The 18,146-nt window shown below is 45.0% G+C and overlaps 1 protein-coding gene across 2 annotated transcripts; it reads left to right on the forward strand.

Annotated features, from left to right (window-relative positions):
- Window positions 1–8,463: 8,463 nt before the first annotated feature.
- LOC106612854 (solute carrier family 13 member 2) lies at window positions 8,464–18,146 on the forward strand. 2 transcript variants are annotated; one of them, XM_014214429.3, is made up of 12 exons: window positions 8,464–8,743; window positions 10,191–10,319; window positions 10,641–10,777; window positions 11,053–11,348; window positions 12,138–12,318; window positions 12,695–12,817; window positions 13,119–13,328; window positions 13,622–13,716; window positions 16,330–16,445; window positions 16,554–16,715; window positions 16,996–17,133; window positions 17,469–18,146. In XM_014214429.3, the coding sequence occupies exons 1-12, from the start codon at window positions 8,642–8,644 to the stop codon at window positions 17,601–17,603; spliced, it is 1,824 nt and encodes a 607-aa protein (XP_014069904.2). In that variant the 5' UTR covers window positions 8,464–8,641; the 3' UTR covers window positions 17,604–18,146. The 2 variants fall into 2 exon arrangements, with proteins under 2 accessions (XP_014069904.2, XP_014069905.2); XM_014214430.3 differs by having other exon boundaries at window positions 8,512–8,670.

Raw genomic sequence — 18,146 nt, forward strand, 5'->3', positions numbered from 1 at the left:
GAGAGGTGTCATTCCTGTAACATATACTGCAGTGAATTCTAAACAGTAGAGAGGTGTCATTCCTATAACATATACTGCAGTGAATTGTAAACAGTAGAGAGGTGTCATTCCTGTAACATATACTGCAGTGAATTCTAAACAGTAGAGAGGTGTCATTCCTATAACATATACTGCAGTGAATTCTAAACAGTAGAGAGGTGTCATTCCTATAACATATACTGCAGTGAATTCTAAACAGTAGAGAGGTGTCATTCCTGTAACATATACTGCAGTGAATTCTAAACAGTAGAGAGGTGTCATTCCTATAACATATACTGCAGTGTATTCTAAACAGTAGAGAGGTGTCATTCCTGTAACATATACTGCAGTGAATTCTAAACAGTAGAGAGGTGTCATTCCTATAACATATACTGCAGTGAATTCTAAACAGTAGAGAGGTGTCATTCCTATAACATATACTGCAGTGAATTCTAAACAGTAGAGAGGTGTCATTCCTATAACATATACTGCAGTGAATTCTAAACAGTAGAGAGGTGTCATTCCTATAACATATACTGCAGTGTATTCTAAACAGTAGAGAGGTGTCATTCCTGTAACATATACTGCAGTGAATTCTAAACAGTAGAGAGGTGTCATTCCTATAACATATACTGCAGTGAATTCTAAACAGTAGAGAGGTGTCATTCCTATAACATATACTGCAGTGAATTCTAAACAGTAGAGAGGTGTCATTCCTGTAACATATACTGCAGTGAATTCTAAACAGTAGAGAGGTGTCATTCCTATAACATATACTGCAGTGAATTCTAAACAGTAGAGAGGTGTCATTCCTGTAACATATACTGCAGTGAATTCTAAACAGTAGAGAGGTGTCATTCCTGTAACATATACTGCAGTGAATTCTAAACAGTAGAGAGGTGTCATTCCTGTAACATATACTGCAGTGAATTCTAAACACTAGAGAGGTGTCATTCCTGTAACATATACTGCAGTGAATTCTAAACAGTAGAGAGGTGTCATTCCTATAACATATACTGCAGTGAATTCTAAACAGTAGAGAGGTGTCATTCCTGTAACATATACTGCAGTGAATTTTAACCAGTAGAGAGGTGTCATTCCTGTAACATATACTGCAGTGAATTCTAAACAGTAGAGAGGTGTCATTCCTGTAACATATACTGCAGTGAATTCTAAACAGTAGAGAGGTGTCATTCCTGTAACATATACTGCAGTGAATTCTAAACAGTAGAGAGGTGTCATTCCTATAACATATACTGCAGTGAATTCTAAACAGTAGAGAGGTGTCATTCCTATAACATATACTGCAGTGAATTCTAAACAGTAGAGAGGTGTCATTCCTATAACATATACTGCAGTGAATTCTAAACAGTAGAGAGGTGTCATTCCTATAACATATACTGCAGTGAATTCTAAACAGTAGAGAGGTGTCATTCCTATAACATATACTGCAGTGAATTCTAAACAGTAGAGAGGTGTCATTCCTATAACATATACTGCAGTGAATTCTAAACAGTAGAGAGGTGTCATTCCTATAACATATACTGCAGTGAATTCTAAACAGTAGAGAGGTGTCATTCCTATAACATATACTGCAGTGAATTCTAAACAGTAGAGAGGTGTCATTCCTATAACATATACTGCAGTGAATTCTAAACAGTAGAGAGGTGTCATTCCTGTAACATATACTGCAGTGAATTCTAAACAGTAGAGAGGTGTCATTCCTATAACATATACTGCAGTGAATTCTAAACAGTAGAGAGGTGTCATTCCTATAACATATACTGCAGTGAATTCTAAACAGTAGAGAGGTGTCATTCCTATAACATATACTGCAGTGAATTCTAAACAGTAGAGAGGTGTCATTCCTGTAACATATACTGCAGTGAATTCTAAACAGTAGAGAGGTGTCATTCCTGTAACATATACTGCAGTGAATTCTAAACAGTAGAGAGGTGTCATTCCTATAACATATACTGCAGTGAATTCTAAACAGTAGAGAGGTGTCATTCCTATAACATATACTGCAGTGAATTCTAAACAGTAGAGAGGTGTCATTCCTGTAACATATACTGCAGTGAATTCTAAACAGTAGAGAGGTGTCATTCCTGTAACATATACTGCAGTGAATTCTAAACAGTAGAGAGGTGTCATTCCTGTAACATATACTGCAGTGAATTCTAAACAGTAGAGAGGTGTCATTCCTGTAACATATACTGCAGTGAATTCTAAACAGTAGAGAGGTGTCATTCCTGTAACATATACTGCAGTGAATTCTAAACAGTAGAGAGGTGTCATTCCTATAACATATACTGCAGTGAATTCTAAACAGTAGAGAGGTGTCATTCCTATAACATATACTGCAGTGAATCCTAAACAGTAGAGAGGTGTCATTCTTGTTTTGTAAAGACATTTTACAAAAGAAAACATTGTGTAATGTTACCTGTTGTTAGTGTTTTTTAGGTAATTGTTTTATGAGTGACAACGTGTGCTTGTTGGTTGACAACCTTTGTTAGTGTTATGGAAGAATGAGTTGATTTGAGACATGTATGAAGTGTTTTGGTAGTTTTAGGGCATTTTGGATGTGAAATGAACTGCTGTGCCAAGCTGAAAGTTGGTTAGGAGAACTGTGTAAATAGTTTTGAAAAAATGACCTAAGTATTGAGAAATGGGTCCTAGCGATTGTAAAAAACGGCAAGATGGAGTTCATGGGTTGTGTTCATTAGGGCATTCTGTAGCGACATTTGTGCAATGGAAAGGGAATATAAGCGTCTAATATTAGAAACATTCAGATTGTAACTCCCCGTTTTATTCAGTTTATGGTTACTGAAAACCACCCAGGTTTCTGTAGGAGAGGCCCTTATGCAGGTATTTGTCTGACAAGGCCCTCTGCCCAGCTCTTATTGTTTTTCTCTTCAATGGACTTTGGCACAACCCAAACAAGGGGGAGGTGGATGGGTGAGGCAGCCTCAGGTGAATGTGATGATCACGTGACAGGGTGCCCAATAGATCAACAAAGCAATAGGTAACACTTGAAAAGCCAGCAGTGCCTAAAGGGCTGGGGTGGGATATACACTGTGTACAAAACATTAAGAACACCATCCTAATATTGAGTTGCACCCCGCTTTTGCCCTCGGAACAGCCTCAAGAATTTGTTCTTAACTGACTTGCCTAGTTAAATAAAGGTAAAGTAAATAACATTTATAAAAATTGTCATGGCATGGACTCTACAAGGTGTTGAAAATGTTCCACAGGGATGCTGGCCCATGTTGACTCCATTGCTTCCCACAGTTGTGTCAAGCTGGCTGGATGTCCTTTTGGTGGTGGACCATTCTTGATACAATCGGGAAAGGAAAAGGAAGGAAAGGGAGATACAAACTGTTGAGCATAAAAAAACAGCAACGTTGCAGTTCTTGACACACTCAAACCAGTGCACCTGGCACCTACTACCATACCCCGTTCAAAGGCACTGAAATCTTTTGTCTTGCCTATTCACCTTCTGAATGGCACACAATCACAATCCATATCTCAATTGTCTCAAGGCTTAAAAATCCTTATTTAACTTGTCTCCTCCCCTTTATCTACACTGACTGAAGTGGATTTAACAGGTGACATTGTAACGGTCGTCGTATGAAGTGGACCAAGGCGCAGCGGGTTGAGTGCTCATTTTAACTTTATTTGAGACACGTAACAAAAACAAGAAAACGAACGCATGCCAAACAGTCTTGCAGGCTACACACAGCTATGCAAAAATAACTTCCCACAAAACACAAGTGAAAAAAAGGGCTACCTAAGTATGACTCCCAATCAGCAACAACGATGTACAGCTTTTCCTGATTGAGAGCCATACCAGGCCAACAAAGAAATACACAACATAGAAAATCATGGAAATACAAAACATAGAACAATACCCAAAAACCCCGTAACACATAAAACAAACACCCCTCTTACATAAGGACATATCCCAACAAACCCCGAACCACATAAAACAAACACCCCAGACATCAATAAGGGATCATAGCTTTCACCTGGATTCACCTGGTCATGAAAGAGCAACATCCCTAATATTTTGTACACTCAGTGTATATTTATTCAGCAAGACTGTATACCTTAACAGGGAACATGAAAAGGATCTTCTTTTCACCTTTTTGGGGAATTTTACCATGTACTGTAGGCTTATGTATTTCGAAAATTGGACATCTCTCTCTCCAGCTCTCTCACTACCCCTCTCAATTTAATTTAATTTAATTCAATTCAATTCAATTCAAGGGCTTTATTGGCATGGGAAACATATGTTAACATTGCCAAAGCAAGTGAAGTAGATAATAATCAAAAGTGAAATAAACAATAACAATTAACAGTAAACATTACACAGAAGTTCCAAAATAATAAAGACATTTCAAATGTCATATTATGTCTATATACAGTATTGTAACGATGTGCAAATAGTAAAGTATAAAAAGGAAAATAAATTAACATAGATATGGGTTGTATTTACAATGATGTTTGTTCTTCACTGGTTGCCCTTTTCTTGTGGAAACAGGTCACAAATATTGCTGCTGTGATGGCACAATGTGGTATTTCACCCAGTAGATATGGGAGTTTATCAAAATTGTTTTTTCAGATTCTTTGTAGATCTGTGTAATCTGAGGGAAATACTGTATGTGTCACGTCCTGACCAGCAGATGGAGCTGTTGTTGTAGTTTTGGGGTCAGGACGTGGCAGTCTTGTGTTCTGTGTTGGTCTTGTGACTCCTGATCAGGAACAGCTGGGGATCGTTGTTCCTGATTGGGAGTCATATATGTAGGAGTATGTTTGTCACTTGGTTTGGTGGGTAGTTGTTTTTGCACTGCGTATTGTGTGCCTGCAAAACTGTTCCTGTCTTATATATTGTTTGAATTGTGAAGTGGATGCTCTACTCCTTTATTTTTATTAAAGATGAGTATTCACATACCTGCTGCGCCTTGGTCCATTTTTACAGAAGACAGCCGTTACAGAACTACCCACCACCAAAGGACCAAGCAGCAGAAGAGGAGGAAGCCACAGGAGAGAAAAAGGGAACAATGGACATGGGAGGACGTCCTGGACGGCAAGGGAGCCTACACCTGGGAAGAGATCCTGGCCGGAAGGGATCGCCTCCCATGGGAACAGGTGGAGGCACTCAGGAGAGTGGAGGCAGCTGGACAGAGGAACCATCGGGAAAGTTACGCTGGAACACGGTTGGCTAGGAAACCCGAGAGGCAGCCCCAAGATTTTTTTTGGGGGGGGCACACGGGTAGCTTGGCCAGGCCAGGGAAGAGCCGTAAGCCAGCTACCCGTGACTACAGGGAGGTGCGTACGAGGTGGAGGGCGTCATGTTACGCTGAGGTGCGCACCATCTCGCCTATACGGACGCACAGCCCAGTGCGCCCAGTACCAGCGCCCCGCAGGTGCCAGGGCAAGGGGAGCATCGAGCCGGAAGGGGTGATGCCAACCCTGCACTCAAGACCGCCAGTGCGCCCTTTCGGTCCGGTGTTTCCCGCTAGACACACTAGCATGGAGGTGCGTGTCTCCAGGCTGGTACGTCCAATACCTGCCCCACGCATCAGGAGTCAACAGTCGTCATCAGAGCTGCCCGCCAGTCAACAGTCGTCGGAGCTGCCCGCCAGTCAACAGTCGTCGGAGCTGCCCGCCAGTCAACAGTCGTCGGAGCTGCCCGCCAGTCAACAGTCGTCGGAGCTGCCCGCCAGTCAACAGTCGTCGGAGCTGCCCGCCAGTCAACAGTCGTCGGAGCTGCCCGCCAGTCAACAGTCGTCGGAGCTGCCCGCCAGTCAACAGTCGTCGGAGCTGCCCGCCAGTCAACAGTCGCCGGAGTGGCCGGACTGCGCTGAACTGCCGGAGTGGTCGGATTGCGCTGAACTGCCGGAGTGGCCGGACTGCGCTGAACTGCCGGAGTGGCCGGACTGCGCTGAACTGCCGGAGTGGCCGGACTGCGCTGAACTGCCGGAGTGGCCGGACTGCGCTGAACTGCCGGAGTGGCCGGACTGCGCTGAACTGCCGGAGTGGCCGGACTGCCCTGAACTGCCGGAGTGGCCGGACTGCCCTGAACTGCCGGAGTGGCCGGACTGCCCTGAACTGCCGGAGTGGCCGGACTGCCCTGAACTGCCGGAGTGGCCGGACTGCCCTGAACTGCCGGAGTGGCCGGACTGCCCTGAACTGCCGGAGTGGCCGGACTGCCCTGAACTGCCGGAGTGGCCGGACTGCCCTGAACTGCCGGAGTGGCCGGACTGCCCTGAACTGCCGGAGTGGCCGGACTGCCCTGAACTGCCGGAGTGGCCGGACTGCCCTGAACTGCCGGAGTGGCCGGACTGCCCTGAACTGCCGGAGTGGCCGGACTGCCCTGAACTGCCGGAGTGGCCGGACTGCCCTGAACTGCCGGAGTGGCCGGACTGCCCTGAACTGCCGGAGTGGCCGGACTGCCCTGAACTGCCGGAGTGGCCGGACTGCCCTGAACTGCCGGAGTGGCCGGACTGCCCTGTTCTGCCGGAGTGGCCGGACTGCCCTGTTCTGCCGGAGTGGCCGGACTGCCCTGTTCTGCCGGAGTGGCCGGACTGCCCTGTTCTGCCAGAGTGGCCGGACTGCCCTGTTCTGCCAGAGTGGCCGGACTGCCCTGTTCTGCCAGAGTGGCCGGACTGCCCGGTTCTGCCAGAGGTGCCCGCCTGCCCTGATCTGCCAGGGTGCCCGGCCTGTCAGGATCAGCCCGAGGGGTCCTCCTGCCCTTCGGTCCAGCCCGAGTGGTCCTCCTGCCCTCCGGTCCAGCCCGAGTGGTCCTCCTGCCCTCCGGCCCAGCCCGAGTGGCCCGCATGCCTTCCGGCCCGGCCCGAGTGGCCCGCATGCCTTCCGGCCCGGCCCGAGTGGCCCGCATGCCTTCCGGCCCGGCCCGAGTGGCCCGCATGCCTTCCGGCCCGGCCCTTCAGTGGCCCGCATGCCTTCCGGCCCGGCCCGAGTGGCCCGCATGCCTTCCGGCCCGGCCCGAGGGGCCCGCATGCCTTCCGGCCCGGCCCGAGGGGCCCTCCTGCTCTCCGGCCCGGCCCGAGGGGCCCTCCTGTCCCCCGGCCCGGCCCGAGGGGCCCTCCTGTCCCCCGGCCCGGCCCGAGGGGCCCTCCTGTCCTCCGGCCCGGCTCGAGGGGTCCGTCTGCCTGGCGCAGCTATCGGCTCCACCGAAGTGGGCGACGCCGAGGGTGGAGCAGGGTCCACGTCCTGCACCGGAGCCACCTCCAGAATAGGTGGGTTGGGGAGGGAGGGTGTAGCACAGTGCCGTCGTTGACGGCAGCCACCCTCCCTTCCCTCCCTTATTGTTTAGGGGTTATTGTTTATGGGTTTTGTTGGGGATTTTGTTTGTTGGTGTTTTTTCGTTGTTAGGTGCATTCCGGGGTCTGCACCTTGAGGGGGGGGTACTGTCACGTCCTGACCAGCAGATGGAGCTGTTGTTGTAGTTTTGGGGTCAGGACGTGGCAGTCTTGTGTTCTGTGTTGGTCTTGTGACTCCTGATCAGGAACAGCTGGGGATCGTTGTTCCTGATTGGGAGTCATATATGTAGGAGTATGTTTGTCACTTGGTTTGGTGGGTAGTTGTTTTTGCACTGCGTATTGTGTGCCTGCAAAACTGTTCCTGTCTTATATATTGTTTGAATTGTGAAGTGGATGCTCTACTCCTTTATTTTTATTAAAGATGAGTATTCACATACCTGCTGCGCCTTGGTCCATTTTTACAGAAGACAGCCGTTACAGTATGTCTCTAATATGGGCATGCATTTGGCAGGAGGTTAGAAATTGCAGCTCAGTTTCCACCTCATTTTGTGGGCAGTGTGCACATAGCCCTTCTTCTCTTGAGAGACAGGTCTGCCTACAGCGGCCTTTCTCAATAGCAAGGCTATGCTCACTGAGTCTGTACATAGTCAAAGCTTTCCTTAAGTTTAGTCAGTCCCAGTGGTCAGGTATTCTGCCACTGTGTACTCTCTGTTTAGGGCCAAATTTTATTTAGCCTTTTCATGCTTTTTTATCCATCTTAAATATGTTTGGACAAAAAAACAGTACACAATATTTCCCTGGATTGTAGAGATTTGTACACTCACACTTTATAAAACCATGCTCATCCTTATACAGTATATCCTGCAATAGGAATCTGTCATTTCAAACTTACACTGGTAAGGTGATCTCACTCACTCACTCACTCACTCACTCACTCACTCACTCACTCACTCACTCACTCACTCACTCACTCACTCACTCACTCACTCACTCACTCACTCACTCACTCACTCACTCACTCACTCACTCACTCACTCACTCACTCACTCACTCACTAAGGCACTCAGACACTCAGGCACTCAGTTACATTACTGTCTTGTGTTGTACAACACACTCCTTCCTCAGCCCAGTCGCCTCACTCCAAAGTTAATATTTAATTCTCTCTGTGTGATATATATACTGCAACTTTATCTCCTGTTCTCTCTTTTAACAGTGTGGTAGTGTCCTCATTTATCTCCTAACATCTCCCCCGCACTCCAATTATATTTTCTATCTAATATATCCATTTCTCTTCTCTGTGTACCTGCGCTACCCTCTGGATATCTGGACCAGCCATGGTGGTGTGTCTAAGTGGACTATGGAGGTATCGGAATTACCTGATCATATTCCTCATCCCTCTGTTGATTCTACCTTTACCCCTAATAGTTGGGGGACCGGTAAGAGTGTGTGTGTATGCGTGTGTTTGTGTGTGTGTGTCTGTTTGTTTGTTTGTGTCTAACTGTGCAGAGGCTGTGATTTGTTTGTTTTAAACCTCTTGAAAGTTCAGAAGTTATTCTGCAGCATTTCAAGTCCTGGTTGTACACAAATGTAATACTGAAATTCCTTAAACTCTATATGTTTATTGACGCTTCACTGCATGCTTTGATTACACATCTGTGTGTATTTCCTGATGTGACATTTCTATTGTATTTGTGACATTTCTTAATATTTCAGAATATCCAGGAATCTACTGTAGACTGGTCATTTAGTGTGTGTAGACACTGTAGATAAGAACTTCCTCAGCCATGCACATTGCTGGTTCAGTGTTCGCTGTGAGTTACGGTTGCCCTCCAGGACAATAAACCATCAGGAATGAAAGACTTGCATGACAGGCACTTTATCGTTCCTTCTTCATCTTTTATCACCAAGGGCTTACAATGTATCATAAATATATTTATAGAAAATCCAAGCCTGTTTTTTCCCTCTAAGAATATATTTGTTTTATCAAAATTGATATTTAAAGGGCAATCTGCAGTTCATACAACTACCCCCCCGTCACTGATTCAAACTTTTGGTAAACAGCTGAGGGATGGGGCTGGAGAAATATAACCACTCTCAAATTCATAGAGAGAGCTAGGGATGCTAGGACTGACCATCCATGATATAACAATTATAGGTTTAACCATGTTTTGAGGCTATACAGTATTTGTTTACATTGACATTGTTTACAAACAGTGGAGTAAAACAAGCTTATATTTTGGGTTCTGATGGGGTACGACAGTTAAACTAAGCTCATGAGATAAGTTATATTCCTCAAAAATCAACAGGTACATAATTAATACATAATCCCCAAAAATGTATGTAGCAACTGAGGATTCTAGCTTTAATTGGTTAACTGAAGGGCATCGTAACTAAATGACATAATTATGCCAACTCATTGCTGGCCCAGCTACAGTTTATATCCTGCAGACACAGCCTCCCTTGACCTCTCCATCGTGGTTAAAGATTAGACCTACAACAAAATGATCATGTTAAGTTACATGGGAGATACTATGTCCATGGAGAACTGGAGAGAACTGGAGCACCTTTAGAAATGACAGTAATATGAATTTGGGTAGGCATAATATTTGTTTTAATTGATTGTTATTAACTATGCATTGCAAGAACTATAACTGACTTATTGAATAGATTTATTGAATTGCACACAAGAACACTTCTTTATGTTCTAAAATAGTTATACTGCTTGTCTGTGCTTTGATGCTGTCGGCTGTTGTCCCAGATGATTGTTTACTAAGAACAAAATGGTCCTGAGAGAGGAATGACTGTGTGTTGTGTGCATTTGTACATGTTGTCCTACCTCAACAGTACTCTCACAGTCCCCGTCTGTCTCATGTGTGTGTACAGGAGGCTAGTTGTGGATTTGTAATCATCCTGATGGCCCTGTACTGGTGTACAGAGTGTATGCCCCTGGCTGTGACTGGTCTGCTGCCTGTCATCCTCTTCCCTATGATGGGCATCATGGAGTCAAGCGAGGTACCAACACTGCTACCCTCTCCCCTCTCTACTCAACCACCTCCATACCTAATGACTGGATCTTACCCACCCATTAGACTAATGGAGACAACAACATTCTGTTTTATGATCAGAATAAACAGGTCAACAGTTGACTAAAAAGTGAAATGTAAATCTTTGTTTAGTAGATACAGTGTTGAGGACGTATGAATAAAGCACCTAAGTAGTGTTGATAAACTTCTTACTGTTGATCCCATTATTAGTACATTATGGTATTTCTAAGCAGAACCTGTCTCAGGCCAGTACACTCGTTCAGAACCCCCCTGTCTGTCTCTCATCCAGGTGTGTAACCAGTACATGAAGGACTCTAACATGCTGTTCATCGGAGGCCTGTTGGTGGCTATAGCTGTGGAATACTGGAACCTTCACACACGCATGGCCCTCAGAGTACTGCTGCTAGTAGGGGTGAGGCCTGCCCTGTAAGAGACCTGTTTTAATGATTCTATTACAGAGCTGTTTGGTCTAGTGTTCTGATAGCCCAATGTTCTATTCATATTAAGTGTCTTATATGTTTCATTTTTAAATGTTTTTTTATCTCACTCTCTATTCTCCTCACTCTTGCTTTTCCACTCTATCTCCATTCTCTTTCCCCCCCTCTCTCTCTCTCTCTCTCTCTCTCTCTCTCTCTCTCTCTCTCTCTCTCTCTCTCTCTCTCTCTCTCTCTCTCTCTCTCTATTCCCCACTCTCTCTCCAGTCTGATGCTGGGCTTCATGGGCACCACAGCCTTCCTGTCCATGTGGATCAGTAACACAGCCTCCACTGCCATGATGCTGCCCATCGCTAACGCTGTGCTGAAGCAGCTGTGTGACACTGAGGCCCAGGCAGAGGAGAGGGAGATGGACCTGATGGCCATCAGGGGGGCCGGGACTGGGACTGGGACTGGGACTGGGACTGGGACTGGGACTGGGACTGGGACTGGGACTGGGGTACCAAAGGGCCAGGAAAACCAGGCCTTTGAGATGGGTGACAAGGAAAAAACTATTACCATAGGTGTGTGTTGTTAGGAGAAAGTGGTGTGTGTGGGGGGTGGGGTGGAGGTGGTGTATGTGTGTGTGTGAGCATTTGTTTTGTGTCCATTAGCCCCAACACCATCCGTTCTAGGTTTATCAAGCCATTCTCAAACGAGAATACAGCCTGGTACCACAAGATTATGTGTCCATTAGTTCGACCATGAGCTTTCACAATCATAAGCTATTCCACATCTTTCTCTTTTTGTAATAAATGATATCTCCCTTATTTGGCAGCTGATGGAGGTGCTGCTAAATATAAAAAGGATGTCAAGCCCAGGGAGAATGGGGTCAAGTTAGGGAAGTAGAATACAGTGTCTGTTCTCTCAACATCAGTGTTCCTCTATCAGGGTGTACAGGCTTTTGTTCCAGCCCAGTAATAACACAGCTGTTGTGGATTCCCTGAAACACCCTTCTGTCAATTATTCAACCATTCATCTTAGTAGAGGAACACAGTTAAGTAAGAGATATTGATAAGTTAATGATATGATAATTCAGGATGTGACCTCATTGATTTTGTCTGTTCGAGACAAGATTGTTTGGACTTATCGTCTCATCTGGCTGAGATAGAATACAAAGTACACGGACACATTGAACATCATGTTCAATATCACCACCAGATACTCTCAATCCCTGTTTCTTGCAGACTCCCTGAAAACAACGTGAATAATCTTTGCCCTAAACCCTTAGTTACGCTTAGAAAAACTTCTGATAGACTGACCTCTAATCCCTGAACATTTTGATTGGCTGACCCATGGTTCTCTCCCTCCAGAGCCCGAGCCAGAGGTGGAGGAGAGCCTGGAGGCGAGGGAGAGGAGGCTGAAGAGGGAGGCTAAGTACCTGAACCTGGATAAAGGCATGAGTCTCAGTGTGTGTTACGCTGCCAGCATCGGAGGAACAGCCACCCTCACGGGCACCACCCCGAACCTCATCCTCAAGGGACAGGTCGACGAGTACGTTTATATGTCTGTTTATGAATGCTTACTGTGCGGTTAAACCGGTTAAGCAACACTTCATCTCTGGGAGAACTGTAGTGCCCAGTCTACTTTACTTACAGCAGCTAAAGCACAAGGCTGGATACACTGACTGAACAGTAGCTCCTTTGATCATGTTTCCATTCCCTTCCCTGGCTTGGGAGTTAGCTAACATCTTTGTCACTTCCTCCATAGAATTAGGATTCCCTGTACTTTCCCGTTCAAAGCAGTTTTTTGTGGCGGGTGCACCAGCCCAGCGGCCATATTGGGTGTACCTACAGTACAGTACCCTTTAGAATGTTCATGTAACTAATGCTAGTTCTAATTCTATCATTCTATCATTCTTTCCCCACAGGCTGTTCCCAGGAAATGGAGACATCATCAACTTTGCCAGCTGGTTCGGTTTCTCCTTCCCCAACATGGTTCTGATGCTGATCATTTCCTGGCTGTGGCTGCAGTTTATGTACCTGGGCTGCAAGTGAGTCCTTCTTTCCTGTTATGTTTTATCTACAGCCAATAATATCCATAACATCGTCTCGTGGCAGGAAGCCGAAGCAATATAACATAAAAATGCTATATAATGACTAAGCATAGTAAAACAATAGAAGATAATGGTTTATGCTCATATTTCACTTATATAGATACTTCATTGTCCATTTAGGTAAGACACTGACATATAGACAAAGTAGATACACGCCTATATAAGACCCAGAGACCTATATGACACTATATAGAGATCTCTGATATGTCTCGGATCTGTTCTGCCCATTCACACACAGCATGAAGAAGTCGTTTGGCTGCGGGATGAATAAAGATGGTGACAAGGAGGCGTACGGGGTGATGAAGAATGAGTATAAGAAGCTGGGCAGTATGTGCTTCGCTGAGGGCTGTATCCTAGTACTGTTTGTCCTGCTGGTCCTGCTCTGGTTCACCAGAGAACCAGGCTTCATGCCCGGCTGGGCCACGGTGCTCTTCAACAAGGACAGACCGTGAGTGATAGATCAGTATGTTGTCTGTAGTAACTCCTGGGTGTTGTGCCTACTAGTCACTCCCTCTGCTTCTTCCTGGTTCTCCCTCGCTTTTTTTAATCTGATAGCTTTCTGCTGTGTATCCCAGTCTTTGCTCTTTCCCGCTTTCTCACTCTCATGTAAGTTAACAATTTAGCTATACACATAATGTGGATATAAACTGTAATTACACTGTACATGTCTATGTAACTACCATATTAATACATAAGGACACATTGAGAAATGGGACCAAGAGACATTTATATCTGTCCCAGGTACGTCACTGATGGCACGGTGGCCATCCTGATGTCAACACTGTTCTTTATGATCCCATCCCAACTACCCAGATGTGGCGGGTACTCTGAGGATGGTATGTGTGTACGTTTGTGCATGTGTGTGTTTTGTCAATATATCTATGAGGGGTGAGAGTACATTGGTGTGTTTACGAGTGTGTGATCGAGAGAGACGTTGTGTGTGTGTCTACCTGTCTGTCTGTGATACTATTGTATAGAGCAGCCTTTCGGACATGTTCATGGTGGGTCGTGACATTATTTTGTTGGGGGGGGGGGAAACTCAGTCGGGGTCTCAATTTACTGTTGAAAGTTTGAATAGTAGAATACACAAGGTGCAATTTAGACATTTGGTTGAATAGTAGAATACACAAGGTGCAATTTAGACATTTGGTTGAATAGTAGAATACACAAGGTGCAATTTAGACATTTGGTTGAATAGTAGAATACACAAGGTGCAATTTAGACATTTGGTTGAATAGTAGAATACACAAGGTGCAATTTAGACATTTGGTTGAATAGTAGAATACACAAGGTGCAATTTAGACATTTGGTTGAATAGTAGAATACACAAGGTGCAATTTAGACATTTGGTTGAATAGTAGAATACACAAGGTGCAATTTAGACATTTGGTTGAATAGTAGAATACACAAGGTGCAATTTAGACATTTGGTTGGGCATCAGCAGTTTTTCTCTTATTGTCAGATGTTTTGTTGTTGTACATTTTAGTCATTAAGCAGACGCTCTTATCCAGAGCAACTTATAGTAGTGAATGCATCCATTTTCGTACTGGTCCCCCATGGGAATCAAACCCACAACACTGGCGTTGCAGGCGCCATGCTCTACCAACTGAGCCACTCTGACAGTCACTCAATTAGCTATGTCAGCTAACAATTTTTAGATTAGTAAATTAGTCTAGCCAGCTATCTAAACATGTAGTAGTCATGGTCGAATACCGACCGGCCAAGCAGGGCACATGCCCAAGGGCCCTGACCTCCACGGGGCCGCCATCACTCTCGCTCAGATATATATTAACATGGCATAAGTCATGGCAAAATGTGTAGAATTGCAGGAAATTAGCTTTAAAACTTTTCTCTCCGCCGCCAGGAGGGGGGCCTATAAAATGTTTTGCCTGCGAGGAGGGGAGGCCCCTCAAACAAATCTCACTTATGGCCCATGTTTTCATGAGCTTGGGTCCCAGGAATGACTTATTTGGGTCCCAGGCTTTGTAATCGTCCTGATAGCACCCTTACTTCTCAGGGCTCGCACACTCACTCACTCAGTCACGCCCCCCCCCCCCCCCCCCACCACACACACCACACACACACACACACACACACACACACACACACACACACACACACACACACACACATCAGAGGGCTGCAGCGTGATAGCGCTAGCCTCAAGGTCAGCCCTGCCCTACAACGGCTGTATTCTCTGTTCTGCCCTTTCCCCGAAACAAATAGCTTTGAAATCAATAAATGACTGGCGGACATTTATAAAGGGATAGAATTATTTTTTGGATAACCTTATTTGCTATTTATTATGTATAGATTTCTTTTATATCTGTCACGCCCTGGCCATAGAGAGGTTTTTGTTCTCTATTTTGGTTAGGCCAGGGTGTGACTAGGGTGGGCATTCTATGTCCTTTTTTCTATGGTTTGTATTTCTTTGTTTTGGCCGGGTATGGTTCTCAATCAGGGACAGCTGTATATTGTTGTCTCTGATTGGGAGCCATACTTAGGCAGCCTGTTTTCCTTTGGGTTTTGTGGGTGGTTAATTTCTGTTTAGTGTTGCTTACCTGGCAGAACTGTTTGGCTGTCGGTTTTGTTTCTTTGTTTATGTGTTCTCAGTACAATAAATACATGATGAGCCTTGGTCTACTCCCTTCGATGGCCGTTACAATATCAAACATTTAATTCAGTCTTTATGCAATGCCCACTGTAGAGAACACCGGAATGACAAGAATCACTGAATTTTCACAGTGAATTATTGTAATGTTTGTTTGTGTCAATTAATGCCATAAGGGATGGGTTGCCAACTGGCGATTTGACACCAAAATAAGATTTCATTCATTCATATTAAATACATATTGACTTTTCTCCCTCTGTAACCTAAGCCGAGTTTAGTGTTCTTACTCCTGATAAGTGACAAGGTCAAAACCAAGTGCTCCAGTAATGCAGCTCCTACCTCAAAACGGCAGCAGCTTAATGTGTTTGGTAAATACATGGGTGTCACAATGATTAAAGGCACTTAGTGAAGAGTTTGAGTTTGGAGTGTGAGGCAGCAGAGTTTGCAAAGCAGACTTTGAGGTGCCTTGTCATGGCTTCTTGACTTCTGGTTTTCCGTTCCTGGAATAGAGTGTTTTTGTGGTCATGTTAGTATCTAGGAGTTATCGATGGCCTTTGCTCCCTGAGTATCAATATAAGTAAGTTAGTACAGTTCTATCTAGGACAGAGTCCTGTACATCGTAACAGTATAATCTCTGCCCATATAGATTTGGACAGAGATACTGTACACTTTAATAACACTGTACCTTCCTAACTACCATGTAAATACACAGATCTTCGGGACTGTATTCTTCAGTTATCATACTACCAAGTTCCTGCAGGAGTGCCTGGAATCAAGGCTATAAGGACCGTGATAGTAAACCTTGTGTCATTCTTCTGTGTGTGTCTTGTCCCTATAGGAAAGCCCCTGAAGGCCCCTCCCACCCTGCTGAACTGGGACGTGGTCCAAGAGAAGATGCCGTGGAACATTCTCCTGCTACTGGGAGGAGGCTTCGCTCTGGCCCGGGGCAGTGAGGTACTGTCTGTCTGTAGGTTGTTCAGTCTGTCCAAATCGGTCGGTCTGTGTTTTCTTTTTTTAAACAAAAATTATGACAATTGTGGATATGTTTTTCTCTGTGTGCAGGTGTCTGGTCTGTCTCAGTGGCTAGGAGAAAGTCTGGCCCCCCTGCAATCCATCCCTCCCTTTGCCATTTCCTTCCTCCTGTGTCTACTCACCGCCACTTTCACTGAGTGCTCCAGTAACGTAGCTACTACCACACTGTTCCTGCCTATACTGGCCTCTATGGTAAGACAGAATCCCTTAGAAATGTACATACACACACCCAGGCAACACACATGGTAACACACATGGTAACACACATGGTAACACACATGGTAACACACATGTCCACTTAGAAAGCCTGGATCAATGATTTTAAGTGGTGCTCCTTTTGGGACTATTCCATTGGTTCCATTTTACGGGGAAAACTAAAGCCCCGCGAGAGGTTTGGTCAGCATATTAGGCATACACAATATGTTCATTTCACCTCTTTGACTCATGTATGACCCTGTCTGTCTGTTCCCAGGCTGTAGCCATTAAGCTCCACCCACTGTACGTCATGCTGCCCTGCACCATCTGTGCCTCGCTGGCCTTCATGTTGCCGGTGGCCACGCCCCCTAATGCCATTGCCTTCTCTTATGGCAACCTCAAAGTCATGGATATGGTACGACCTATGACCCTTCACCCCTCACCCCTCACCCCTCTCCATACAGTACTTTGTGTAGAGAGTGAAATACTATCCTGGATCCAAACTGAATTGTTCTGTTTCACTGTTTCAGTCTGGGCATCTCTTCATTGTAAAAAACACTTTGTGACAATTGCTGATATAAAAATAGTTTTATTCTGTAAATACAGTAAATGTGATTCATTGATTGAATCATTGAAACCAGAAGTGAAACGGAGCAATTCACTTTGGATCCAGGCTAGTAGAATACATGGTTGTGAATCATTCCGTCTGTAACCCATGTTTCTACTTGTTTTTCACCGCGCTGACAACAGGCGAAGGCTGGGTTCGTTCTGAACATTGTTGGTGTCATCACCATCAACATCGCACTTAACACCTGGGGAGCAGCCATGTTCAATCTCAACACCTTCCCTGACTGGGCCAATGTTACCACCATACCCACCCCCTGATCTGGAGACACTGGCAAGGAAGGAAGGAAAGAGGGAAGGAAGGGGAGAACAAAAAGAAGAGGAGGAAGAGAGCGGAGGGATGGGAAGACGTCTATCTGGGACAGGCTGTGAACAGAAGACAGTGCTGATGGTCAACCCACTCAGGGTGTTGTAGGCTCCTACTGTATACACACTCCATATAACAACACACAACCATAATCAATGGTTTTTTGTACAGCTAAAACATGCAGGTTGTATTTGATCCTTTTTCGGATTGCCAAATCTGTTTAAGCTTAGAGGAGAGGACACAAGAGGGAGATCTATGATTACGTTATTATATCAAAACAACAACAAACAAACAAACATCTATTTAATGTGAAAGGCAATCTGAGTTGGAATACAAATGTTCTTTTTTAAGTCAGGAAACCATCAGTGGCATCATTATTATGAAACGTTGTGCTGTTGGTCCTTAATGCTGCTGCACAAAATGTATATTTTTATTACTGTTTCGTCAGTGTTTATGTATCATGTCCACTGTATTAAATACTGCACACAGAAACTCAA

This window comes from Salmo salar, chromosome 09 (assembly GCF_965601325.2).
Source record: "Salmo salar chromosome 09, fSalSal1, whole genome shotgun sequence".
Classification (NCBI taxonomy): domain Eukaryota; kingdom Metazoa; phylum Chordata; class Actinopteri; order Salmoniformes; family Salmonidae; genus Salmo; species Salmo salar.